This window comes from Hemicordylus capensis, chromosome 4 (genome assembly GCF_027244095.1).
Source record: "Hemicordylus capensis ecotype Gifberg chromosome 4, rHemCap1.1.pri, whole genome shotgun sequence".
NCBI classification, from domain to species: domain Eukaryota; kingdom Metazoa; phylum Chordata; class Lepidosauria; order Squamata; family Cordylidae; genus Hemicordylus; species Hemicordylus capensis.
Window position 1 is genome coordinate 112,060,155 of NC_069660.1, and position 26,819 is coordinate 112,086,973.

Here is a 26,819-nt window from a genome sequence, read left to right on the forward strand (position 1 = left end):
TGAAAGGAAGGAAGGTAGGCAGGCTTGATTTTGTGGTTTTCTCAGCACCACGAATAATATGCTGTACTTTTGCTGCTATTATTATCTGGTTTTCTTGGAACTCAGACTGACAAGGTGCCTTCCTTCCTTGAGTTGTGGTTTGTTTTGTTTGTGAGAAAAGAAAGAGCAATTGAATTACATTAAAAAACGAGGCTACTTGAACTAGAAGATAAGGAAGTAACCAGAAATGGCATGGGAGATCTGTGATTAGGACATATCACTGTCTTTAAAAAATTAACAGAAGCTGAGGGGGAATGGATCGAGACGATGGTGCTGGGGAGAGACAGTTAGTACTTCTCCCACACCAGTTTACTAGAAAAATAGATGTTTGGACAGCTTACTTGAGAAAACAGGGGGAAGGAATAATCCCCTTTTCACCCACTGCCATAGTTTTAATCTAATTTGGAAACTATTGGTTTGTTTTTAAACCTAAGAGAGCTAAACCATGGATCTTCTGTATCGTGTCTACTTTGGTCCTAAGGAAAAGCTATTGAAAACTTTTCAAAGCAAGTCAAAGAAGAAATAAAAGAAGAAAGTCAAAGAAGAAATAAAACAAAACTAAGCTGAGAAGAGAATGAATGGAAACTATCAAGGTAAAGAGAAAGAGAATAAAAAGGGAAGCATTTGAGGGTAGAGGAGCTCTTATCTCTTCACCATGGGGCACCGGTCCAGGGCCTCCAAGGTCCGGGGTCTCCAAATGTCCAGGGGGGCCTCCTGCCACCACCCCGTGCTGAAACGCCAATCTTTCCCATAATTTTAGCCACCATGTGAGCGGCCAGGGGTGGGGTATGAGTCGAGCAGGCCTCCCCCTGTGGCGGCGGCAGTGGGTGGAGCAGATGCTGGGCCTGTCTGTCCAGCCCAGCAGCCCTTGAGATGGGCTTGCGAATATCTGTTCCAACTGTGCGGGTACGCTGGAGCGCCTCACAGTTCTCAAGGGCTGCTGGGCCGGACAGACAGGCCCAGCGGCCGCTCTGCCCAATCACCACAGGGGAGGGGATGCCTGCTCGGCTCACCCCCCACCCACCCCAGTCACGCACATGGTGGCTAAAATTATGGAAAAGAGAAACAGTTTGGTGCAGTGGGGCAGCAGCGGCTGGCTTCTGGAGAGGTCTTCCAAAAATTTAGGCTGCTGCTGCTACTTCTTCACAAGGGTAGCCTTAGGCCAAGGGGGGGCTCACGGCAGGGGTGGTCCGGGTGCCAAAATTACCTAGGTGTGCCAGTGTTTGGGGGGATGCTTAAGAATCTGTTTTTGCCAAAATTAAGTTTGTGACTATGCTGAGTCATCCAACATGGGATGGCAGAGATTTTAAGATTAAAGAAGATCATGCAGAAACAAAGTTACTGGGAGAGCCATACGAAAGAAGCTGAAGTGAGAATTTCAAGAGTAAGGAACAGAAACCAGTGGAATACCAAGAAAATAAAGGAAAACTCAAAGAGACAAACCCACTGCAAGAAACATTTAAAGACTAATTAAAATATGAAAAGAACCAAGTAAGTTTTAGAGAATTGCATGGCATGTAAACCATAAAAAGCTTCAATAAAATAAGTATCTGTATACTCCATCCCAACATTTTAAACTGTAGGTTATGATAATTCCAAAATTTTATTCAAAGCTTAAAAGTTCTGATCCTGAGTTTGATTTAAGGAAAGCTGAAACTGAAATTTACTAATTATTAGTATCTATGTTAGGCCTGTGCAAAGATTTGGCTTTGAAGGGTCAAAGCTGAACAAGGTGCACATCATAGTGGCAGTGGCAGTCACAATCACAACTTACCTCAGCGCATAGCAGTCCTGCCTACAGAGCTGGTGAGGGCCTTTAAAGGGAAGTAGGACCATGAGAAGCCTGGTAACATCTTGAAAGGTGCATGGGAAGACAAGCGGGGAGCACTGGGAAATTTAGTCCTTCCCAGTGCTCTCCTCAAAGAGCTCTTAGAAAAGTGCCGAGAAGGTACTAAATTTAAGAGAAACAGAATTTCATCCGATACTCCAATATTTTACTTGTATTCCTCAAATACCTCCATACCCTATTGTGTTTCTGTGAAGCTAAAGGAAACACTCATTATTTGGGAACGGTCCGCACTCAGGTAGAATCACTGTTTTAAATCAGTTCTAGTTATTGGTGTTTTCTTTAGAAAGACTTGATTTCAAGCTGTTTTCTGGATCACAGTTGTTGCATACATAATAGGAGGATAGTTCAAAAACATTGATTAAATAGGGGGAAAGGTCAAACAGCAGCTTTCAGCCATCATTTCAGAGGTAGACCTGTGTGAAAATGATTCTAATGAATGGTCACCACAAACAGGAAGCACTGGTCCACCTAGCTCAGTACTGTCTATACTGACTAGCAGTGGCCTTCCCAGTTTCCTACCTAGAGATGCAATGGATTGCACCTGGGACTCGACTCTACCAATGAGCTCTAGAGCATCCTCCCAAAACCTATCTAGCTGCCATGCCAACATATGTCCAAGTTCTAGGACTTGGTGGTAAATGGAAGGACAGTTCAGCCTATAATTAATCTAGTGAAAGAAATGGGTTGTGTGTCGTTTTCCTTTACAAGATCACTGTTTAAAAGCGACCAAAAAGAAAGGGAATGAGATTTGGTCTTAAGTCACATTCAAATTTGTGGTGAAAGAACATTCAAATTTTGAGTACACAAAATTCTTAAGACTATTGACATCAATGGGCTGAAGTATACTGAACTCTGGATTGGTCTGGGCTGGAATTCTCAAACAACAGAATATAACCAGGTTCTTTGCCAAGCGAGTCCATAATATAAGCACAGGTTTTCTATAGAAATGGCAATATACATGGAAATTACATTTGACTCTGTTCAATGAAGTATTTCACTGACGTATGGTACAAAGCAGCCAAATGAACCCACCAGGCTTATATTATTTTCTTTGTGCTGTAAAAATATTACCGTGACATTTCATCTGGTCAACCATCTTAAAGGTTAATTCTGTTTCCTGTATCAGATATTCCTCTAAGTGAAGTCTTCTGTGTGGTTTCTATTTACCTATTCCAAACAATTCTAAAACTGTTTCATTGCTCACTCTCACTGTTAAGAACATATTGACTTACTGCCTGCTCTGCTGTTTAATTCATTTATGCTGAGAGTCAGGCATGAAGACAGAATTTTAAATGTGACATTTGCAGGCTGCTGGGTCATTTGAAGCTCTGACAACACCAAGGGAGTTCCTGACATACAAACTGGTCCTGATTTCCAATCTTCCGTGTTCTGAACACATCAGATATTCTTCCCGGAGGTGCAGATATCAGCCTAAAGTTTTAAATTTCCTTTGGGTTTAACATCTTGCAGGAAAGGCCTGTATACTTGAAAGTTTTAAAATAAAGCCTGTGTTTCCTTTAAGCTGAAACTGGCATCGCCTCCAGCAAGCAAATTCAACTGCAGGAAGCCACTTTGATTGACAAAGATATTTGGAAACACTTACAATAATAATTAATACCCAGAGGATATTCTAAGTAAAGTTGGCGCTTGGTGGACTTCCATTTTTCCTGTCGCTCTACCCACATTCAAAGGCAGCTGCATCTGAAGGCCACAGCTGTAGATAATGGGCCATTTAGACAACAGCAGCAGCATCTGGCCAGCATGCCAGAAGTTAAGTGTGGTCACAATTAGAATGAAATACCTACACATAAAATGCTGCTTTTTGCAGAAATAACAACTGTGCCGAAAGGATATTTTTAAATGCTCCGCTTGGAAACCAGTGGTGCACCTAGGTAAGTTTCGAGCCTGGACTTACAGGCCTCTGGAGCCCCCCACGCCACCACCTCCGCAAGCATAATCACCTAGAGGCCTTTGCAGTCCACCCACTCCCACCACCATCCCCAACCTGCTAGTGTCTCCCAAACTATTTCTAACTGAGCGGGGGGCGGGAGGAACCAGGGAAGGGAAAATGAGAATCCTATATAATAAAAGCCTTGAGCGTGATCCCGTGTGCCTGTGTCTTTTGGGGCCGTTCTGGGCATGCGCGGAGCGCATGCCCAGATTGGCCCAAAAAGATACGCCTGCCCAGACACGGGCGGCCATGTTGGAGCCCGAGAAGCGGCGGCCTAGAAGAAGCGGCCGCCGCCGACAGGAGAAGAGTGCTGGTGAGGCGGCGGCGGAGCCGCGGCCTCGGCCAGAGGTGCCAGCGGCCGTGGCGGGGCAACTGGCTGCGATGGCGGCCGCCGCCGCCACGGCAAGAATCTGGGTGAGGCAGCGGTGGCCGCTGTGGGTGACTGGCCCCGATGGCGGCAGCTGCCGCCGCAACAAAAATACAAGCACAATGCCCCCCCGCCATGTTTAAGGGCCAAAATGGCCCATGAAAATGCCCCCACGGCTGCCGCCGCCAACCGCCCGCCCGCCATGTTTAAGGGCCAAAACGGCCCATTAAAATGCCCCCTCAGCTGCCGCCGCCAACCGCCCGGCACCCACCCAGCTGCGAGACCTCCTTACCCAGAACAGAACTCTCCTTCCCGGGGCCACGTCCTGCAAACGCTTAAATTATTAACTTATAGAAGGAGAGAGGAGCTCGCATGCAGAGCTCCTCACTCCTTAAAGCCTCTTCCCGTACTGGCGCTTTGGCCGCAAAGGACGCAATAGGCGTCCTTTTCGGCCAAAGCGGTAGTACGGGAAGAGGCTTTAAGGAGTGAGGAGCTCTGAATGCGAGCTCCTCTCTCCTTCTCTGCGTTGGTAATGCAAGCGATAAAAGGACGTGGTCCCGGGAAGAAGAGGTCTCGGCAGCTGGGAGGGCGGGCGGTTGTTCGCCAGCGGAAGCCCCGGGGACATTTTAATGGGCTGTTTTAGCCCTTAAACATGAAAGGGGGGGGGGAGACAACAACCAAAAAAGAAAAAAAAAGGGGAAAAAAGGAAATAGGAAAAAAATAAGAGAATGAAAGAGAGAAGAGGATGGAAGACACAGAGCAACAAAAAAAACCAGATAAAGAGAAACAGACAGACAGGTAAAACCACACAAACAAACAAAAAACACTTAACGGGGGGGGGAAGGCTAGCGCCCGTTAATATAACGGGCTTAAAAATACTAGTGGATAGATAACTTAAGAGAAAGAGATGAAGAGGAAGGAGGAATAGGAAAATAAGAAGAAATAAAGAAGGTGCCTTGCAAAAAAAAAAGGATGAGAGTATTTTCTTTTCCAAACCATAGTTGAGTATTAGACTTTCCCCCACACTTATTTCTATTTCTCTATTTGATGGGGAAGGAATTTGGCTTGAACAGAAGCAGGGAATGAGCGCCAGTCACTGCTCCTCCCCACCCCAACACACAACCAGAAAATCAATCTATTATATTAATTCTCGTAGACGTGCCTCTGTGGGGATGCATCCCAGCAACAGAGCGGATTGGCTGGGCAGCGGAGGTGCCGGATTGGCTGGGCAGCGGTTGGCCGTGTAGGGAGGTGGCCACTTAGGGAGGAAAGGAAAAGAAGGAAAGCGGGCAAGTGGAGAGGAGAACTGAACGGACTGGGGCAGAAGGGGGGGGAGCTGCGGGGAGAGAAAGCGGTGGAGCCTGGCTGGGCAGAGACAAACGGCTGGCCGCTTCGGAAGATGCTCGCTAGAGGGAGGGCCATGCAGGAAGGAGCCGGCTGAACGCTTGGCAGCCCGAGTCCGACACTGGGGACTGGAGGAAGGAGGAGGCAGCAACAGCCAGCGGGGAAAACACAAGCAGGCTAAAAAGCGTGGGGGGGGGACACATGAATGAGAGAGCGAAAAAGAGAAAGAAAGAGGAGGAAACAGAGGAGGGAGCAAGTTGGGGCAGAAGGCTTGGGGGGAGAGCGGACTGGGGCAGAAGGCTGGGGGAGGGGACTGGGGCAGAAGATGGGGGAGTGTACTGCGGAGGCAAGCAGCGGGCCATGGAGCAGGTGGGCCTCGCCTGGCGACTGGTGCTGGCCGCAGACTCTAGCGAGTGAGAGAGGTAGGTGGGGGGAAGACAGAGCGAGCGAGAGAGGCGCGCGGGGGGAGGGACAGAGCGAGCGAGAGAAGCGCGGGGGAGAGCGAGCGAGCGAGAGAGGCGCGGGGGAGAGACAGAGCGAGCGAGCGAGAGAGGCGCGGGGGGAGAGACAGAGCGAGCGAGCGAGAGAGGCGCGGGGGGAGAGACAGAGCGGGCGAGCGAGAGAGGCGCGGGGGGAGAGAGCGAGCGAGCGAGAGAGGCGCGGGGGAGAGAGAGCGCGAGCGAGAGAGGCGCGGGGGGAGAGCGCGAGCGAGCGAGAGAGATGCGGGGGGGAGAGCGCGAGCGAGCGAGAGAGGCGCAGGGGGAGAGAGAGCACGAGCCAGAGAGGCGCGGGGGGAGAGACAGCGCAAGCCAGAGAGGCGCGGGGGGAGAGACAGCGCGAGCCAGAGAGGCGCGGGGGGAGAGACAGCACGAGCCAGAGAGGCGCGGGGGGAGAGACAGCGCGAGCAAGAGAGGCGCGGGGGGAGAGACAGCGCAAGCAAGAGAGGCGGTGGGGGGCAGAGACAGCACGAGCAGAGACAGAGCAAGCGAGAGATGCAGTGTGGGGGGGCAGAGCAAGCAAGAGAGCTGTTGTGGGGGGGAAAGAGCGAGTGAGAGCGCTGTGGAAGGACCAGCCAAACAAATTCTCCCAACTAAACCCAAAAAGGAAGTGAACTACCGCACAGATGCTCTGTGAGGGTTCAGCTAGTTGTAACAGTTGACACAAGCAAAAGATTCCTCTTTGAATCCCATGTTGTGCATGCTCTCGCTCTCTCACCCCGACCCCCCCACCACTCCAAAATCCCAACCCCCAGTATAACAGAAGAACTCTGTACCGCACTACCCACACCCTAGTCCTTTCCTCTAGTCTCTTGATGTGCAGGGAGTATTGTCTGCAGTTGCACTCTGCATATGCTCAAGAGCACACGCATGAACACACCATGACATATGCAGTATTTTAAACATGTGGGTTCCTGAGGGCAAACTAAACTCACAATATTTATTCAAATATGTATTAGCAGAAACGTTTCATCATGCAACATAACGTATTATTTCCATTCATCATATTTCCTTCTCCACCCCCACCCCACCCTGTCCAATATCTAAATATCCAAAAATCCAAAATTTAAGCAAGGATATTTAGATGCCATGACATGTCTATACCTACAAAGATCAGAATCATTCGGACAATGGCTTTCCCCATGACACTCTATGCATGTGAAAGCTGTACTTTGAAGAAGCAAGATAGAAAAAACATTGACACTTTTAAACTTTGGTGCTAGAGAAGACTTTTGAGGATACCAAGGACAGCCAGGATAACAAACAAATGGATCATAGAACAAATCTATCCAGAATTTTCACTCGAGGCACAAATGACCAGGCTTAAACTATCATACTTCGGACACATTATGCGAAGACCCAGCTCCCTTGAGAAGTCCATAATGTTGGGGAAAGTTGAAGGAAAGAGAAGAGGATGACCAGCAGCAAGGTGGATGGACTCAATTACGACAGCAATGAATGCACCACCGAGAGGCCCTAAAGGCCAAGCAGAAGACAGATCATCGTGGAGAGAACCTATCTATGTGATCGCTAAGAGCCGATATTGACTTGACAGCACTTAATCAATCAGTCAATCAATCAAAATATGTAAAACAATCCCAGAAAACAAACAGAAGCTGAAGCACCAGATCCCTTTTGGAGTCCAGCACTAACTCTCTCCCACTCCAAGACCCCAACCTACAGAGTAACATGAGAACTACTCAGTTTAACCTTTTGTTGTTCTCTCTTACTCGCTGGTCTGGGTGTGTGGGAGAACAAGGGGAGGGGCGGGTGGAAATCCAGGTGTGAGTTTGTCACCTGGTCCATGAGGCTTCATAGCAGCAACAGCAGGAGCAGGAGGGTTGAGAGAGGCAGCCTCAATGCAACAGCAAGGGCAGGGTGCTGGGCGGGGGGGGGGGGGAGGCGGGGTCCCAGATTACCTGCTGCCCAAGTGCCTCCGCAACTGCAGGCAACAGAAGGTGCCTTTGCCTGGGTGCTTTCCAGATGGCACGCTATCACAGTGACACAATGTCCTTCTGTACTGCCTGTGTCTTGACATCGCAGTCCCTGCGCTGTAAGCAAGGTGCCATTCACATTTCCAATGACTTCTTTCATGTGTTATTGCTGTGTTAACAGCCCTATCACATTGCATCTGAATTGCCATCCTGGGTGGTTTCCAGACAGCAAGACTTACAACGCAAAAAGTAGTGTAAATGGCAACGTTTTTGCGTGCCGAATTCAAACCGCAATTGAAATCTGTTGTAAGCTACAATGGGGAAATACAGCTATTTTTCTGCGATGCATATGCGACGTTATAGGGCTACAATGCAGCAACAAAATCCAAAAGAAGGCATCGGCATCTTGCTTACAGTGCAGAGACAGCGCAGGCAGTGCAGAAGCACACTTAAGAGATACGTTGTGACGCTGCGGTAGCGTTCAATCTGGAAAGCACCCTGCAAGGAAGTCAGTCTGGCTCAGATGGGTGCTGGGGGACAGCAAAGGAGGAAGGAGCTGACGCATGTGAGGAACAGCCAGCTGCTCTGTAGACTCAAGGCAAGGCCCAAAGGAGAAGGGCTGTTGCTGGGCGGCGGCTTCTGGCATAGGGATGGAGAGGAAACAGCTTATTGGGCAAGGACTGGGAGGAATGCTCTGCCTGGGTGTGCAGGGCAATTCAGTCAATTCAGTCCTGCTGATCCCTGCCTCTGCAGATCACCCTGGGAAGTCTGGAGCTGCTTGGCCTCCAACACTGCCTCTCCCCTCGCTCCACATGCAGGCAGCTGCCTGTGCCTGCCTTGAGGTTGCTGCCACTGCCAGTGCTGTACTGGGCTGGGGAGCTCCGGCGCCTCCGAAGCAGAGCAGGAGTGTTGGTGGCTGCCTACCTCTCGCCTGCTCTGCTGCCTTGCCACATCCAGCCCGCCAGCCCCTCACACGCAGCCCACTTGCTCTTGGCTGACTGGCTCGGCATGAGCCAGCAGCCGTGCCCCTGTGAGCCAAAAGCAGGCGGCCGCAGCCCACACCACACATAACGCAAGGATTTGGAGCTCCCACCCCTTTGGCTGTGGATTTGGAGTCCTCCGCCCTGTGAGGCCCTGGACTTGGGCCTGTAAGAGTAGGAGTAAGATCTGCTCACACCTCATTCGGAATTATATAGGTTAGAGACTGTTTTCTTCACTCTTCTATGAATGCATACAGATGAATTCTATGAATGCATACAGTACAGAGTAAATGATGACCCTCTACCACTGAACTTCAATCAGCTCTTTTTATTTAGATCTATCTTCAGAACTCAAGAACCCCAAATTTAATATAGAATTTTTTGGCTTAGAAAAGATGTGAGCCACTGAGCCCTGAAGATGGGTATATCATAAATCCTCTACCACAGGTTCCCAACCTAAGGTAATTCACAATTTATTGTGGCTAGGGATGATGGGAGTTGTAGTTCAGCAACATCTGGAGTGCCACAGGTTGGGAACCCTTGTTCTATAACAAAACCATTGTCAGGGTTTTGTTTTGTTTTTTTAATTTAAATTATCACAAAGAAACAGGGTGAGTTGGGGCTGGGTGTAAACTGGAAGAACTTTAGCTCCAGATTTTACCAAGGAAGAAGGCACACAATGGCAGAGGAACAGTTTCTGGCAAATATGCCAATGCAAGTATAAGATACGGCCACTTAAGTGCAGACAACAAGACATGCACAACCCTGCCTTGGGGTGGCTTTGCCTTGAATCTAATGAGCGGTTACAGGAGAGACAGTGTGGCAGTTCCAAAGAAGCAGTCTAAATAATGAGCATAGGCTTTATTGTATACCACAGCCAAGCCCTAGTTCTGTTGCTCCTATCCAGATACGGCAAACCTTTAAAATTGTAAGGTTTTAGATGATTTTTAAATTGTTAAATTGTTTTAAGTTTTTGTACGTATTTTAACTTGTTTTAGTCCATTGTTAACCGCCCAGAGACAAAGGTTAGGGGCGGTGTACAAATGTGATAAATAAATAATAAATTAGAGGCTCGCCAGGTTTCGATAGGCCCTCAACAAACTACCCTCCATAGGCCCCCATCTACCAGCATGTTCCAAAAAAGCTGTATCGCCACTACTACTTCTTGAATGCTATAGGCACAGAAGTGGCCTCCAGGAAATGTGCTGGATGCTTCTGAAAGCCATGGATCCTCAGCAGCTGCCAATGATGCTGGCCCCTAGTATGCCAGCCTGAGGTTCACTATGCATGGGCGACAACCAGATGAAATTTTCCATGAGTAGTTCCACTGAAATTGATTGGACAAGTGAGTCATGACATCCCATTAATTGCAACAGCTCATATACTACTCATGAGTCATTTAGTCTGGCTATTAGCCCTTGATTGTCAGCCTGTAGGCAGAGGCTCTCTCTTCTTTTGTATCTTTACTACAACAGTAGGATTGCTGTGCTGCTTAAAAGCAGCAACAGAAGTTCTGCGCAACACTGCTCAGACTTGTTCAACCTCTTATACTTATGCTTGTGGAACAAGGATGGTTCTCATGGCCCTCAGTAAATACTTTTCCATATTTGTGCTTTGAACAGTACGTAGTTACCTAAACAGTAATATGTGCTCCTGTACAAGAATATACATCTATCCAGTAAACGCTATCAAAAGAATTTTATTGCAAAAGATTAAAGTAAGGTTACTTACTTTGCGGCAAATACAAACAAAAGAAAGAGAATGGCATACCTGGTGTATTATTTGTGCTACAGGAAGCTGTTCTGCATATCTGAACGGTTCTGTGGCTACATCGTCCACTGGAAGTCTGAAAAAGTTTAAGTTTAAGAAGGCATTACAATAATTACAGGCAGAACAAAGTTACCTGGCAGTAGTCACCACTGATTTTCAGCTGGTGGTGCACATCCAGTCCCTAACGCATGTCAAATGCTCAGTGCTATTTCCCCCACCCCTGCCCGTAACACAGCCATTGTTTTAAAATGCCTTACTTAATTCAGTTAAGTGTGATCAGTTTTTTGAAGTCTACATTTCTTCATATGTTCGGACAGGCTTTATAAGCTTTATAATACTTATCAGTTCGAGTTCTTCTGTTTCAAAATAAAAATTACAAAGGTTATAACCTTCAAGTCCAGATACCTAGGGAGAGGAAAGAGAGGAAATTGGGAAGTTCTATTGTATTTCCCTTGATGTTTAGCCTACTTTCCAGTAGGCTTATGAGATCATCTGGCATTCCATGTGTGCATCCATCCATGCATGTGTCTCCCCAGCCCCGTCAACTTCACAATGCCTGGACCAATATGAACCAAATTAGGTACAGTTGAAAGGAAACATAGGGACACCTCAATGGCATAGTTTGTGGTGATGTCATCCACCCCAATTCAAAATGGTGGTGGATTTGAAATTTGCTACAGCTTTAGGGACACATAGGGACGCCTCAGTGGCATAGTTTGTGATGATGTCAGCCACCCCTATTCAAGATGGTGACGTGTGAATGTTTGAGGCGCAAGTGGGCTACCTTGTGATAAGGAAGTATGAACCAGCATGAGATCGAGCCAGTTCTCCACTGAACCGGGCTGGCTCAAGGGCTCACCTTCGAACCGGACCAGGCCCAGTTCAGCTAGACACCCCTCCCCCCCACCGGGCCAGCTTGGAGCAGGTTCTAAAGTTAAATAACAAATTTTTTCAAGGACTCACCGCTGGGTCCCGGGGTGCTGCCAGAGCTGTGGGAGAGTCTGACATCTCTGCCTCGCCCTGCCAGCCTTTTCCTGCTCTTTAAAGGGCCATTTTGGCCCATTTTCAGGCCATTCTGGCCCTTTCTTTGGTGGTGGTCATTTTGGAGGAAGAGCCAGAAGAGCCAAAAATGGGCCAAAACAGCCCTTTAAAGAGCGGGGGAAGGACAGTGGGGGGAGGGGGAGATGGCAAAAAAAACCCTGTGGCCACAGCAGCACCCCCAGACCCGGAGGTGAGTCCTTAAAACTTTTTTTTAACTTTAAAACCCCCTAACCAGCTCGAATTTGAGCCAAGTTGGGGGCCAGTTCAGGAGGCACAAAACCAAACATGCCTGGTTCGGAGTCCAGTTCAGACTCAAACCAAACCGGGGAAACCAGCTTTGTGCACACCCCTACCTTGTGGACCGTGTAATGGACTTGAACCAAATTTGGTACAGTTGTAGTGAATAATACATAGGGACACCTCAATGATGTAGTTTATAATTATGTCATCCACCCCAATTCAAGATGGTGGACATGTGAATATTTAAGGCACAATTGGGCTAACTTTTGGACCGCCTAACCAATTTGAACCAAATTTGCTACAGATCTAGGGACACTTAGGGATGGCTTAAGGGCATAGTTTGTAAGGGTGTCATCCACCCCAATTTAAGATAGTGGATGCATAAACATTTGAGGTACAAGTGGGATAACTTGTGGACCATCTAACCGATTTGGACCAAATTTAGTCCAGTTGTAGGGATAGTGAAAGGAAAGTAGGAAGATTAGTTCTTACTAGAACAAGTTGTTTTTTTCTCAGCTGAAATGCTAGAAGTTGTATTTTGTGGTAACATTAACCACATTTCTAAATGAGTTTCCTTAATCTATAGAAATGAATGGCTTAATATACTGGATTAACAGAAATAGTGTCTAGATCACTAAAAGTAATATTTCTGTTATTATATTATATTCTGTTAAGCAATGGACAGACCTCAGTTGGAATACTGGCTGATATCAAGAGGAACAATACACTAGTGCAGGGGTTCCCAACAGGAGACATTAGTACCTATGGGGTACCTGAAGGGCTCCCAGGGGGTACTCAGCCCTCTTGCTTCCCCATGCTGCAGTCATGTCTCATTTATTCTCCAGCTGAAATCCAAGAACCACACACATCCTCAATGATGTGCCCACTGCATAAGAGAAGGGAGGAGAGTGAAGACTCTCTTCCTCAGCTCCCAATTGGCTGGCTATTTGCTGAAGCTCAGTGTACTCATTCCCTCAGCCTGACTGATAGGCTTCAGAACATTAGGGCTGAATATTTCCACTTGAATTAATAGGATAAGTAAACGTGTCCCATTAATTTCAATTAAATTGGTTAACTCCCATTGAAGTATTCCCATTGAGTACACCCACTGAAATTAACAGAATAAGTGAACTTGTCTCATTAATTTCAATAAGACTGCTTATGAGTAACCTCATGTGGATGTGAGCCAGTGACTACGGTAGCCTGTTTTTACGTGTACACACCCAAACACACTTACTTAAAAGTTGCAGTTATGAGATGGGCTACTCCAATCACTGGCTTAGATCCATACTAAGTTACTTATAAATAGCCTTATAAAAAGAGAGGGGCAGAAAACACACACACACACACACACACACACACACACACACACACACACACTTACAAAATCTCTATGGGCTACCTGAGCTGAAGGTTTGTGAAATAACTAGTACACTTGTTAAAAGTGATTGGGAATCCCTGCACTAGTACAATAAACAAAGATGCACACATGTAAGAAAGCCATGTAGCTGAGGGGCTGTATAGCTATACTCTGCCTCTTATACTCTCTGTACACTTGTGTAACAAGGATAGACATATCTCTGAATAATTCCCTGCAGCATATATGCAGTAAAGAAGATGTTTCACAGCAGAAGGTACACCACTGGTTGCACAAGCACATCCTGCTGCACTGCAGTAATGCTAGTCTGTAACGCAACCTCCCAGTTTAGTGGAACTAGGTACAGGAACATGTTTGCACTAGTGCAGCATCAGTCCAGGTATCAGTTACTGTGTCCAGCTCTGGCCATCATTCTTTTTTAAAGGATATTGATAAAGTGGAACAGGCTCAGAGGAAAATAAATTAGTCTGGAAACCAAGAGGCTGTTCTGAAGCAAAGCTAAGCCCAGTCATGCCCACGCATGAGAACCAGCAGGATCGCGCATGATCCTGGCGGTGTCTTGACCGCAAACCTGTCAAACCAGCCACCCTCTTAAAGGGGGCTAAGAGATCGAGCACTCTCTTGACTCCATTTTTCTGATTGTCTGCCAGCCCCGACTGCTTGCAGCTGAATCTGGGAGACTGCAGGGCTCTCGACCAGCATGGTGCATTATGATAGTTCTGGGAGGCGGGCTGACACCTCCCGGCACCTCAACAATCCATGCTGCCAGAGAAGCAGCTGCATGTCTGAACGTGCAATCTCCATGCCCAGACCAACAAAGTGATTCATCTGTCAGGGAGGTAAGCTTTTTAAGGCTTCATTCCCTGTCCCTTCAAGCCCTTTCTCATGGATCGTGAGAAAGGGCTTCAAGTCTTATGAAGAATGGTTAAAGGAGATCACTATGTTTAGCCTGGAAAAGAAAAGGCAAGGAGGAGATATGAAAGCCATCTTCAAATATCTAAAGGACTATCACACAGGAGGAATAATGGACTTGTTCGCTGTTGCTCTTAAGAGGAGGACTAGAACCAATGGCTGACATCCTAACTAAAGAAGTGCTTGTGCTTCTAGGGACTGCAGCATGTAATGGGAGCAACTCCTCCTGTTTCTGCATGTGCATAGTTGTACAACAGCCTTTAGACTCTGAAACATTACCTGTGCTTTGGAAAGACCTCCAAGGTCTTCCCATTCTAAATTCTATTATTCTATACTATTGAAAGACAGAATTAGAGAAGTGTTCAGGATGAGAACAAGAGTATCTAGGATGCATCCAAGGCAAGCCAGGCAGAGGCTATTAGAAAGGAATGTGTAAACATATTGGACTTGAAAGATAGCCAAGGACTGGATTTTTATTTCTCTACTAAACTACTGAAGCCCTTGAAATGAAAGTGTAAACCTGTACATAACATCTCACCAATGGAATTTAACTATGACCAGCTCAATAGGGAAAGGAAAACAATTCATTCTCTCTGCTTCCTCTGCTGGGACTGTCAATAAGAATCCTAAATTGTGGAAGCATTTTGAAAGTAACAACTCATCTAAACGACCAAAATAGAAAGAGCCACAAATTAGGTTTCAATGAAAACATAAGTGGCAGTTGTTCTGGAGAAAAATCAGTCTGTGGTAAAGAAAGATTAAAGTCAACAAGAGGAGGAAATGTATACTTCAAATGGTTTGAAGTATATGTATTTATGTATTAATTTTTCTATGTAAACCACTTTGAGAACTTTGGTTGAAGAGCGGTATATAAACATTCATCATAGTATCAAATGTGGAACAGTCTTTGTTCTGTTAATGACCATTTTTATTTTGAAGCTTTTTGGGTGGTGGTATATTTCCTCATGCACAGTTTGTAATTTGCCTGCTTTCTCAGAAAAAAGAGAAACAGAGGTGTTTTCTCTTCAGGCCAGTTACGATTTTAAACACAGAACCCAATCAGGACAGAGGAATTGCAGTAATTAGAGTAATATGACTAACCACTGTGTGATTTCAGGATAATAACTTCAGTGATTACAGAATTCCTGGCACTCTGATTGGCTTCCAGACATTATTAGCCTACCAGGACAACAAGATATGTATTTTGCATGTTATTAAGAAAGAACAGAAGAGTGATTATGTAAATCAGGTGCTCGCAACCAGAACAAAGGGAATTTGCCAACTGCAGGTGGGAGGGAAAGGGCATAGAAGTATACCACATTCAGGACTATTCACATCAGCTACATAACATTCTGAAGGTATTTCATCCAAGTTCTGAGTAGGTCTTTTAAAGTAAACAAAGCACCATACCAAAATGTTGATTCACTCAATTATTGCACCATTATTCAGTGAATTACTAATTTCAATCATATATAATTTTTTTAAAGCTATCATTCATTATATATGACATTAACTGATTAAATAAGGTCCCCACACATTTTATTAAGGGGTCCAACAGGAGCACTGAAATTATTCAGGATCTATCTGTATGTTCCAACCTGATTTAAAATGAAACCGTCTTCAGCCCTTATGATAAATTGCATACATCTTTCAACGGTGCGTGGGAATCTTCCACATAATTACACAGAAGACTCAAAGATTCCCTTGCTAATGTACATGTTTGAAAAGTAGAAAATGAGAAAGGAGGGGTAAGTAAGGAGGTGTAAAGGGAGGTATTTACAAAAGTACACAAACTGAAAAAAAGAGAAAGGGGTGAGTTGTAATAGAAAGGATCACACATTTTTTAAAAAAACAGGTTAATTTGTAAAGATTCTACAAGTACAGGTTAATCTCCTTCTGCCTTACATCAAAAAGGCAGCAGTTTAATTTGGAGAATAAAAGAATTCAGGCTACCAACATCTGGGTTTCAAGTCCTGCCTTTCTGCTACCATCTGGGTTTGCAAGGCCAGATGCTAGATAAAACTATCAATCTTCAAATAAGACAGTTGCAATACGGTGGCTATTTAATGAAAGAAGTCCTTTTTGTTGTTGTTCTGTTCACAAGGCCCTCTTTTAGGTTCATGAAGCAGCCTTGTGATATCCTTGTGCCTTAAAGGCCGGATAAAACTCTTTTAAATAAATACAGTTGTTCAGTTACAGACAAAAGGTTTTAATGCCTGCCGTTTTACATAAAAGTATGGGATTTAAGGTCATTTCAATTCTATATTCTAGGTCCTGTCTCTAACTATGGTCTTTGTATTGTCTTCTTGGAACAAAAACACTACAACACAATAGACGACAGCCTTACCAGGGCAGCGCAAGAGCTCCAACCTAGCCACTAAACTAATTGCAGGTGAGGATTGGCTTGTAGTGCAGTGCAGAGAAACGATTTACAATTCTCTTCTGCGCAAAAGCCTTTTGCGCATTCAGGAATATTTCCATAGTGCACATGGACATATTCTGGACACAAAATGGTTTTTTTGAGGTAAGGGCAGCTAAACAAAAAACACTTTCTCCCATCTACCCACACTGTGCTGTTGGCCAAGCCTGACCCGCAGTTAGTTTAGTAACCGCTTGCAAGGACGTAGCTCTTGCTCCGCCCTCGTAAGGCTGCACAGAGTGCCAGCCAATGTATCAATATAATAAAGGTATTTTAAAACAACTGAACAAAGAAGTTACTAGAACTGTTTTAGACCAAGACAGTTACACAGAAGCCCTATTCACATTATATTCATTGGGCACACTGTATACATGTACAGAAATGCATTCAAGTACAATTATTCACGCATTGGGTAGGTTCAGATGATATTTAGCCCATGTGATTAAAAGGGGAATGTACTATTTGTTGTGTATTTCCTGAGATCCTCTTTGCATGTCCCCTGATTGCGGGGGGGGGAGCATGTTTGACCAAATTAGATGTGCTCCAAATGCTAGTTTAAACAAGTAGTTAGAGCACATATAGAGCTGCCATTCAGACAAACAAATGCTACGACAGGCATGCTCTTAGTGTGTCTTACTTTTAATGGTGTGGGCCAGGGAAGTATTGTACAAAGTGATCAATGTTCAGCACATGTACAGTAGTACACTTTGTGCCCTGAATTTGGGAAGCCACGTTCACTTTTTAAATGAACTCACAGTTGTTCACACAAAAACATGTACACGTACACCTATATGCACTACAACATAATGTTTGAAAGAGCTAGCTATAGTGAAACTTCCTGAAAGTGTATGCAGTGGAGAACATACACATCAACCCAATTCAAGCGTCACATTCCTGATCCAACAAGCCGTAGTTTGTTAGATTAAGGTAAGACTTGAATACTCCCTCCTCCCCATCCCACACGCCCAGGTGCAGAGAAAACCTATGGTTTATAAACAGCTTGCCGAAACATCCAAATTTGGAAACTGTGGTTTGAATGCTCCTTACAAACCAGGATTGCAAAACAGAACCAAACCACGAGTGCGACATCTGAACCAGGCCACTGAAACAGTATGCCTTGTCCCTGAAATAAGATAGCTATGCTATTATGACACATAGTCCCAGTGTGCTGAATCCAAATTCATTCGTTCTAACAGGAAAACATTCTCTTGTAACAACACAACAGCAATTTCACTGGCTCGGTTTCTCATTGCCTACATGTCTCTTATCCTGTTCATCTCTTTTGAACCTGGGTAACCAGTATTTTCTACACTACACTTCAATATTGTTCCATGCAGGACAAAATACTTTATTTATGTCCATGCAAAAAGATAATACCATCAAGATAAACCTTGCGCTGAATAAAATTCTTATATGCTCAATCTTAAGAGAACCATCAGCTGCTACAACTGATCCTTTCTTCATAAGCATGAAAAAGGATACTTCTGTCCAAGAAGGATACTTCAAAACCATAGTTTTAGTCACTGCATGTTGGGAAAGGTTTCCAACTGGGCTCTCAAATAATATTCCTGTGATCTTTAAAAGGGTTTTTACAAACTAGGAGAGGGAAAATAAAAACCACAGCTAATTTTGAAAACTGAACTTGGCTGCAGTTGCCTGTAACACGCAAAGTTGCTATATACGGAAAAGTAATGAGGAAAATATTTTCTCTCTCTCTTTTTCCAGTGTACTTTGTAGAATTGCCAGCATTTGGAGTGTAGCCAATTTCCTTCTTTCTTTGTGAACTGTCACTTTTCCCTGCTGGCAATACAGTCTTTATTATGAGAAAATTATTTAATTTATTTATTTATTCTTAGTTCAAGACACAGGTGTTTGTTTTTTACCGGTGTTATATTAGAATGAAGAACAATGTAAATAGCATGATAATAACACTTCACACATTCATTAGTGGTAACTATTTCTATTAATATTTTCACTCAGCATTCCAGACACCTAACCAGTCAATTTAATTTCAGGATGAAATAAATGCAGGCAGTTGAATCGGAGAAAAGCAAAATGTGTTCTAATGTGTTGCCCATTAACATGTATTTAAATTTCTATTTTAGCCTGTCTTCTAGCACAAGTCTTTGCAACACTGCTCTGCACTGATAAAAGGCAGATTTAACTATACTTTCCAGTTGATGAGACTTTTCAGTCAGATGAGCATCTGTCGCCCAACTGCTGAAACTGCATGAAAGAAAAGTCTGTTGATCTTGAAAGAAACTCCACAACCCAAACACTGCTGCTTGAAAACCCTCTGGAGGTGCATGTTAGCATAGCAAATGCTCACTAATAACAGAGACCCCTTGTGAGTTTATGAAATTTGAGGACTCCCAGTCCCTCAAAGAACCATAATTCCTCAGAACACAATACCATTCACTTGAACAAGCAGACCTGATTTAATTATTTAGAACCTACACTGCACCATATATCAATAAACATTCTGTACAACATTTTGTAAAATTAATGTTAGTTTATTTACAAAGTTTGTCAAACAATACAGACTTAATGAAGTCTTAGTAGCAGAAGCTCTCATCAGTGTTTTATACTACTAAATTTTGCCTGGGGCCTGTTAGTTTTGGTTCATCAGTACAATTATTTTTGTGAAATATGAAGTTTATTTTTAAAGAAATATAGTCTGCACTTCCCTTTTTCAAACATGCCTCTCCAACATAATAGAGCTGGTCTTGTGGTTGCAAGCATGAATTGTCCCCCTTTGCTAAGCAGGGTCTGCCTTGGTTTGCATTTGAATGGCAGACACGTACGAGCACTGTAAGATATTCCCTTCAAGGGATGGGGCCACTCCGGGAAGAGCATCTACATGCCTGCATGCAGAAGGTTCCAAGTTCCCTCCCTGGCATCTCCAAGATAGGACTGAGAGAGACTCCTTCCTGCAACCTTGGAGAAACTGCTGTCAGTCTATGCAGACAATACTGAGCTAGATGGACCTGTGGTCTGATTCAGTATAAGGCAGCTTCCTATGTTCCCTCCTGACACATATGCAAATCTGAGGTAAATGTCATTTTATATATGAGCACCTAAAATTACAAACTAACTGCATTCAGTACTGCATGTATAAAACCATCACGGTAATTGGTCTATCAAGGCAGGTTTTAGGCTTGATTCCAGAACAGGAAAAAGTTTTCTTTACCCTATAACAGAAGGTTATCATTGGCATATAGGGACCAACCCACTCACAAGACACTTTACTGTTGAAATTAGAACTCTTAACCAATTAAGGGATTTCCAGCTGATTAGTAGTCTTGATTTAAAACAATTAATCAATGACAGTTGAATGTCTTTCACATGACCTATGATTTCTAATCCTATTTTTATGCAGACGTTACTTTGACGGGATAATGTTTTGATAGAAAAAACTTTTATACTTGTGTACAGTATTCTCATGAAATGCCTGTAATAGAGGTGGTCTTACTTTACCGGACTTAAGGTTGTAATTTGATGCTGTTTGTTTGACGTGGCTAAAAGAATGGATAACATTAAGAAACCCTAGAATACTTGACTTGGAAGGAATTGATAGAAGGTTTGGATGGCATTCATATTTGTGGTATGAAAAAAGCAAAATACATAAAGATTTTTTGAACCACTATGTGAGAAGGAGTTTAATGAGGGTGTGGCTAAAATATAAAAATTGGTTGGAACCTAAAAATCCGCTATGGGTATCTCCGATTGAAGCTTTATCACGTAAAGAAGTAAACATGCAAATGCATTGGGGTACCTATAGGGATTTGTTACATTTTCAGGAAAAGGATTGTAAGTTAAAAAGTTTAACTGAAATATAAAACTTGGTTAGAGATTGGTTCCAGTATCATCAGTTAAATGAGACATATAAGAAAGATTTTAAAGTTGGATTTGAGGATCAGATTTTGAGCTTTGAGAAGGAATTATGTGAAAATGATGAAAAATTAGTTTCTAAAATGTATAAACTGTTACTTTTGGAGGAGACAAGAGAGGAAGTGGTTAAAACGACCATGATAAAGTGGGCTCAAGATGTGGGGCATAATATGGAAATGGGAAAAATTATGGAAAACTGATTTAAAATTTACTGCATGTTATGCTTTAAAAGAAAATTATTACAAAATGATGTATAGATGGTATCTGACACCCAAAAAATTGGCATTAATGCATAAAAATGTTTCAAACAAATGTTGGAAGTGTGGACAGTCTGAAGGCACTTTTTTTCATATGTGGTGGACCTGTTGGAAGGCTAAAGCATATTGGGATATGCTATATAATGAGTTAAAGAAAATATTTAAAATGACATTTCCTAAGAGGCCAGAATCCTTCCTGCTGGGAATAATACAAGGTGCAATTTCTACAACTATTTCAACGTTTTTTTAAGTACGCTTCTACGGCGGCTAGAATTATATATGCACAGAAATGGAAGAGTAATGAACTGCCTTCAAAAGAAGATTGGCTGATAAAAATTTTGGAGTATGCGGAGATGGCAAAACTTACAACACTAATAAGAGACCAAAATTTGGAATGCTTCAAAGAAGTTTGGAAACCATTCTTGTTGTATCTAAAGAACTATTTTCCTACTATGGACTTTATAGAAGGGTTCGAAATTTAGTAAAAAAACTGCAGGTTGGGTAGATTAGTTGTGTTTGTAAGGGTTTAAATTTATGTTTTGAACTATTATTATAGCAAGGGTAAACTTTATAGCTGATGATTCACGAAGAGATGTGTGCGGGAAGTCCACTTTTGTCTATTTGTAATCAATGACAATATTATTATTATTAAAATTAATAAAAATTGAATTTGAAGGAAAAAGAAAGAAATGCCTGTAGTAGATTACTTAAGTAACTGGCTTCTTTATTTTCTCATAGATGACTTTATTAGCATTGTTACTTAAACCTTGGTATTACAAGTGTTTCTTCTGTTCTCTGAAAAACATAAGAGCAGCGCTGATGTAATTCAGCCATTGGGAAAGCCTGCGCTGTGTTCAATAAAATACGCAGGGAAATTATTTGACCTACTTCCCCAAAATGAATACTCTGGGGGAGAAGTATTTAGAAAAAAATTGAATCACTTCATTTGATAACAATGGAAATGAAGTTTAAAAAACACACCATCAAACATATGAATGTTTTGCCTTATCTAGTTGACATTCAAGTCAAATGCTCTTTATCCAGGCTACATTCAATTTAAAACCAATTTCATAGATCCTTGATTAATGACAAGAAGAGGGAAACAGAGCCAGGACAGTCTTCCCAACATAAACACAGAGGACTAAATATGATGCCCATTAAGTCTTAATGATCTTCCTAGGTTAATGCTTGGGCAAAATATAATTGTAGGTGTCTGCACATCCAGGAGCCACCCACAAATCTGGTCCTTTAGGAGCCTTTGTGGATATTACTTGGCAAAGTTGCCAAAAATATAAGTATTTATGGATTCACCCATTTATAACAGCCGTGGAAGGAAAACTGAAATATGTCAATTTTATTCACAACTAGCTGGCGCAGCACAGAGCACCTGTGCGCTAGTTGGGGCCAGCCATACCCCCCCACACACACACACACCGACTTCACCCACCGCCCACCCCTAGTTCTCCCTGACTCTTCTCCCCATTCTCCCCGACTCTTTCCCCCAGGCGTCTCTGATGCCCGCCCGTCACACTTCCCTCCTCCCCAGCCGTCCCGCTTCTCCCCCACCTGCCACCGCCTCACTGCCCAACCAAAGTCAGGAACTGCTGCTTCCTAACCCCAGCAGGCATGCAGGGCCTGCTGCTGCTGCCTCCTTGCCACGGCCAGGCTGGGCCGGGCCTGCCGTCACCTCTTCTGCCGCCTCCCCCGAGCTTTCCCCTCGGCTGCTTTCCCTCTCTCTTCAGCCCAGCAACAGCCAATTTTTCGCGGGTAGGGCCAGGCTGGGCCAGCCATCCTGAGTTTTCCCCTCAGCTGTTTTCCCTCTCTCCTCAACCCGGCAACAGCCACTCCCGCCAGCAGCTCCTGCAGGCCTCAACCTCCTGTCCAAACTACCCCCCCTCTCTTTTGCGACCCGGCTCGCCACTGCCTGCCACCATTATTTCTCATCCGCCTGCTCACCTGCCTCTCCTCGCCACCGCCATTAGCTTCCGGTCCGCCATGAATCCGGTCCACCATGTATCCCCACGCATGGCTGGCTAAGCGTATTAATAATATAGATAGCTGCTTCATATTAAGCAACTGAACAAGAACACGTACAAACATCTGCCAGTAAATCTAAAACCAAACTTCTGGCATCACTATTTCAAAGCTCACTTTGACTTTGTTCACACAAAACACTGTCTAATCTCTTCCCCTTCCCACAAGCATTCTATCCCACCCATTTGGAGCTACCTATGGTTTGGGTATGTATGCATTACCATTACCATTTACCATAGTCAGCACCAGACCACATTTTGCAACCATTATTAGAAAAAAGTTACAAGCTGTGGTTTAGCTTAACTTTGACTAGCAAAAAGGCTGGTGCACAAGTGACACTAACACACTTACTCCTGAAAACTGAAAGGGATTGTGCAATAGAAGGAGGAGTGCAAAGCCTGTAGGCACTTTGATTGCCTAACCATGATTAGGCTATTGTCTCTACACCAAGCACTTGTCTAGTTTTAAGTGTAGCTGGTGTACAGGTACAAAATGCTTATGCGCCATGAAATAACTTCATTTTAAAATAACATCATTTAAAAATTATTTTTATTATTTATTATTTATATATCATATTTTTATACTGACTGATATGTACATCTCTAGGCAGTGTACAAAATTTAAAATAATATTTAGAAGTCAACACAGATTAAAATACACGAGACACAATAAAAACAATAGTATAAAAGAGTTATTAAATAACTAAAATTATTAAAATTAACTCCAATTAAAAGCCTGCAAGAACACGAGAGTCTTGAGGGTCTTCCTGGAAAACAAAAAAAACAGAGAAGGAGATGCTCTTATTTCATCAGGGAGCACATTCCAAAGCCCTGGAGCAGCCAGAAAAAGTATATTTTGATGAATATATTACTAGAACAGTGCAGTGTAAAATCAAAATTGGATAGCCTATGGTTTAGACAAGCCATAATTTACCTCTAAACCAGAACTAGAATACTCACTTCAAACCATAGTTTACCCAATTCAGATGTTGTAGCAAATGTTTGAACTGGCCAAGATGTGCCCAAGCCAGGAACTGACAAATGGAATAGGAGTGCATGAAGGATAGGGAGTATGCAATCCAAGACAAGGTCCTGACAGCATAACCTAGTTGGGTTTTTAAGAATGAACCTACCTAATGTGCAGCTTTGTAAATGCAAGTTTGGCATTTTCTGTCTGAAGAAAGAACAAGCAGTAATAACTGAAAATATGTGCTAAAAGGTTCTTCTTTGATGAAACTCCTTTCAGTGCTGGCAGTAGTTAAATGCAGTACAGAAATATAGAAAACTAGCTGGCACGGGCACAGAGCATCTGTGCCTCTGGTTCTCCCTCTTTCTTGGCCCCTCGTTCTCAGCCTCCCCCCTCCTCTTCCTTCATTCTCCAATTGTTTTTCTCTCTGGCCAGCTGCCTGGACAGCCGCTTTTCCCAGCTGAGACCTCCACCGCCTTCAAACCAGCAGAACCGCCGGTTCTTAGAACCAGTTCATAGGTCCATAAAGGGCCTCCAAACCGGTTCCGTGCACATCCCTTCCCTCTGTCCCCAGCAAATTATTTATTTATTTATTACATTTATAAACCGCCCCATCCAGAAGCTCTGGGCGGTGTACAAAGTAAGCATCATCACACTCGGCCGGATGACCACACCACCCACGACAGACTAAAGAGGATTTGGGGGACCCCAGGGGGCTGTGGAGACCCTGGACTTCAGCCCAGAAGTCCAGGGGTAAGAGCACCTCTGCTTGTGATATAGCACTTCAGGATATCAGTGCAAGAACCAATGAACAAAGGGAGACTGCACAATCGGACTGTCTGCTCCCACTTTCCTTAAGCTTAAGTTTCTCAATTCTCAAATCACCACATAAAAGCTGTGAGAGACTATGGGATGGAGAAATACAAAGCTTCTCCTTTCCCCACGCCCTCACTCCTACAACACAGATTCCTGCATGCTTGCTACTCTTTTCCGCAGTTACATTGGCTCCAATAGTACCTAAAATAAGCCTAACCACAGCCCCTCGTAACTGAGCTTTGAGCTACATGGCAAAAACTAATAAAAAAGAAACCTGATTAGCCTTTTACTACAGTTAGCATGTATTATTTAACTGTGGTTAAGTCTGGCAGAGTGGAGAATTCACACTTCAGAAGTAGAGCGATGGGCAAATGCAGTGTTCAATCACATGGCCTGCTTCTAATAGTTATACCACAATTAGACCATTTGGAGTATTACTCTACTTGATGAAACCAAGTGGAGCATCTCTCAATGGATCACATAAGTTAATAAAAATGCTTTTCTAAATAGACAGAGTGCATCATTAAAATGGTTATTTATACATCCCATTGGTTTGTTCTAAAAGAACCACTTTCTCTCAAAAGTAAAACACAAAAGTGATTGTTAAGTGATATAATGCTACAATTGTCTGGGGAAATAGTATAGTTTTATGACAAGAATCTGTATTTTCACAATACAAGTGGAGAAAAGTATTGGAAATTTGTACTTCATTGTTGCCATGTCCTCACCCATAAATGAAATAATTGGGGTTTCTTTTGGCCATCAAATACAAAAACTAGCATTAAATGAGAAAAGATCATCAAGGTTTTCATAAAGTAAAGACTGGAGCTGTTGCCCATGCAAGGGTAACAGAAGGAGATGAATGTTGTTGCTTTTAAATAGGACCTATACTGAGCCCGCCCCCCACAGTCCTGCTATCGTTGTAGGGGTGGTGTTCCTGGGAGACATGAGTGAAGTACACCAGGAGGTATACTCCCAGTAGGGTCACCCAAAGGGTCATCCCAGCTGCCCAGCTAAAGCAAACAGGCACCTATTTGGGGCAGCAGCGTTATAGGAAGGTGCTGGAGGCGGACAATCACTTCAGTGACAACAAAGGCATCATTTCATACTGTGAGGGAGAAGGCAATGGTAAACCACTCCTGTATGAAAGAAAACCACATGGATAGACAAAATGGAATGATTGTCTATGTAGTGCTGGATAATGGGCCCCTCGGGTCAGATGGTACTCAACATGCTACTGAGGAACAGCTGAGGATCTTTCAGAGTACCGACAGCGTTTATGACACAGTTAGACTAAAGCCTTTCGGATGTCTAGCAGCTGATGTTGCCGTGTGGAAAAAGAAAATCCAAAGCTGCAAAGACAGAATTACAATGGGAACATGGAACATGAGAAGCATGAATATGGGAAAGCTTGACACAGTGAAAGATGAAATGAATCGACTACAGAGTGACATATTGGGCATCAATGAATTAAAATGGACAAGAATGGGACACTTTCAGTCAGAAAATCAAACCGTTTACTACTCAGGACAAAAAACCCAAATGTGAAACGGGGTTGCTTTCATAGTCAGGAAGGATATAGCAATGACAGTACTTGGGTACAATACAGCCAGTGACTGACTAATATCAATTAGATTTCATGGACAACCCTTTAACTTTGCCCCAACAACTGATGCAGAAGAGGAAGTTGATGAGTTTTATGCTCAAGTTCAGTCTGAAATTGACAGAACATGCAAGCAAGATGTGATGCTGGAATGCCAAATTTGGAAAAGGTAAGGAGGAAAACACAGTCAGCCTATATGGCCTAGAAAACAGAAATGATGTAGGAGAATAACTTTTTAGTTTCTGCCAAGCCAATGATCTCTTCATTGCTAACACATTCTTCAAACAACCAAAGTGGTGCCTATACACATGGACATCACCAGATGGAGTACTCAGAAATCAAACTGATTAAATTATTGGTGCAAGGAGGTGGAAGAGCTCAGTTATAACAGCCAAGACATGGCCGGGGGCTGACTGTGGAACTGATCATGAACTGCTCATGTGCAAGTTCCAAGTCAAGCTAAAGTAGAAAAACAAAGCTATCCAGCTTCCATGATATGATGTTGAGAATGTTCCCACCATTTTCAAGGAG

At 43.7% G+C, this 26,819-nt stretch overlaps 1 protein-coding gene across 1 annotated transcript in view; it reads right to left on the reverse strand.

Annotated features, from left to right (window-relative positions):
* Window positions 1-26,819, reverse strand: part of PIGK (phosphatidylinositol glycan anchor biosynthesis class K) — a 216,104-nt gene that overhangs the window by 44,406 nt on the left and 144,879 nt on the right. Inside the window, exon 10 of the mRNA XM_053249813.1 lies at window positions 10,732-10,807. Within this exon, the coding sequence (XP_053105788.1) occupies window positions 10,732-10,807 (76 nt within the window). The remainder of the gene's footprint in view (window positions 1-10,731; window positions 10,808-26,819) is intronic.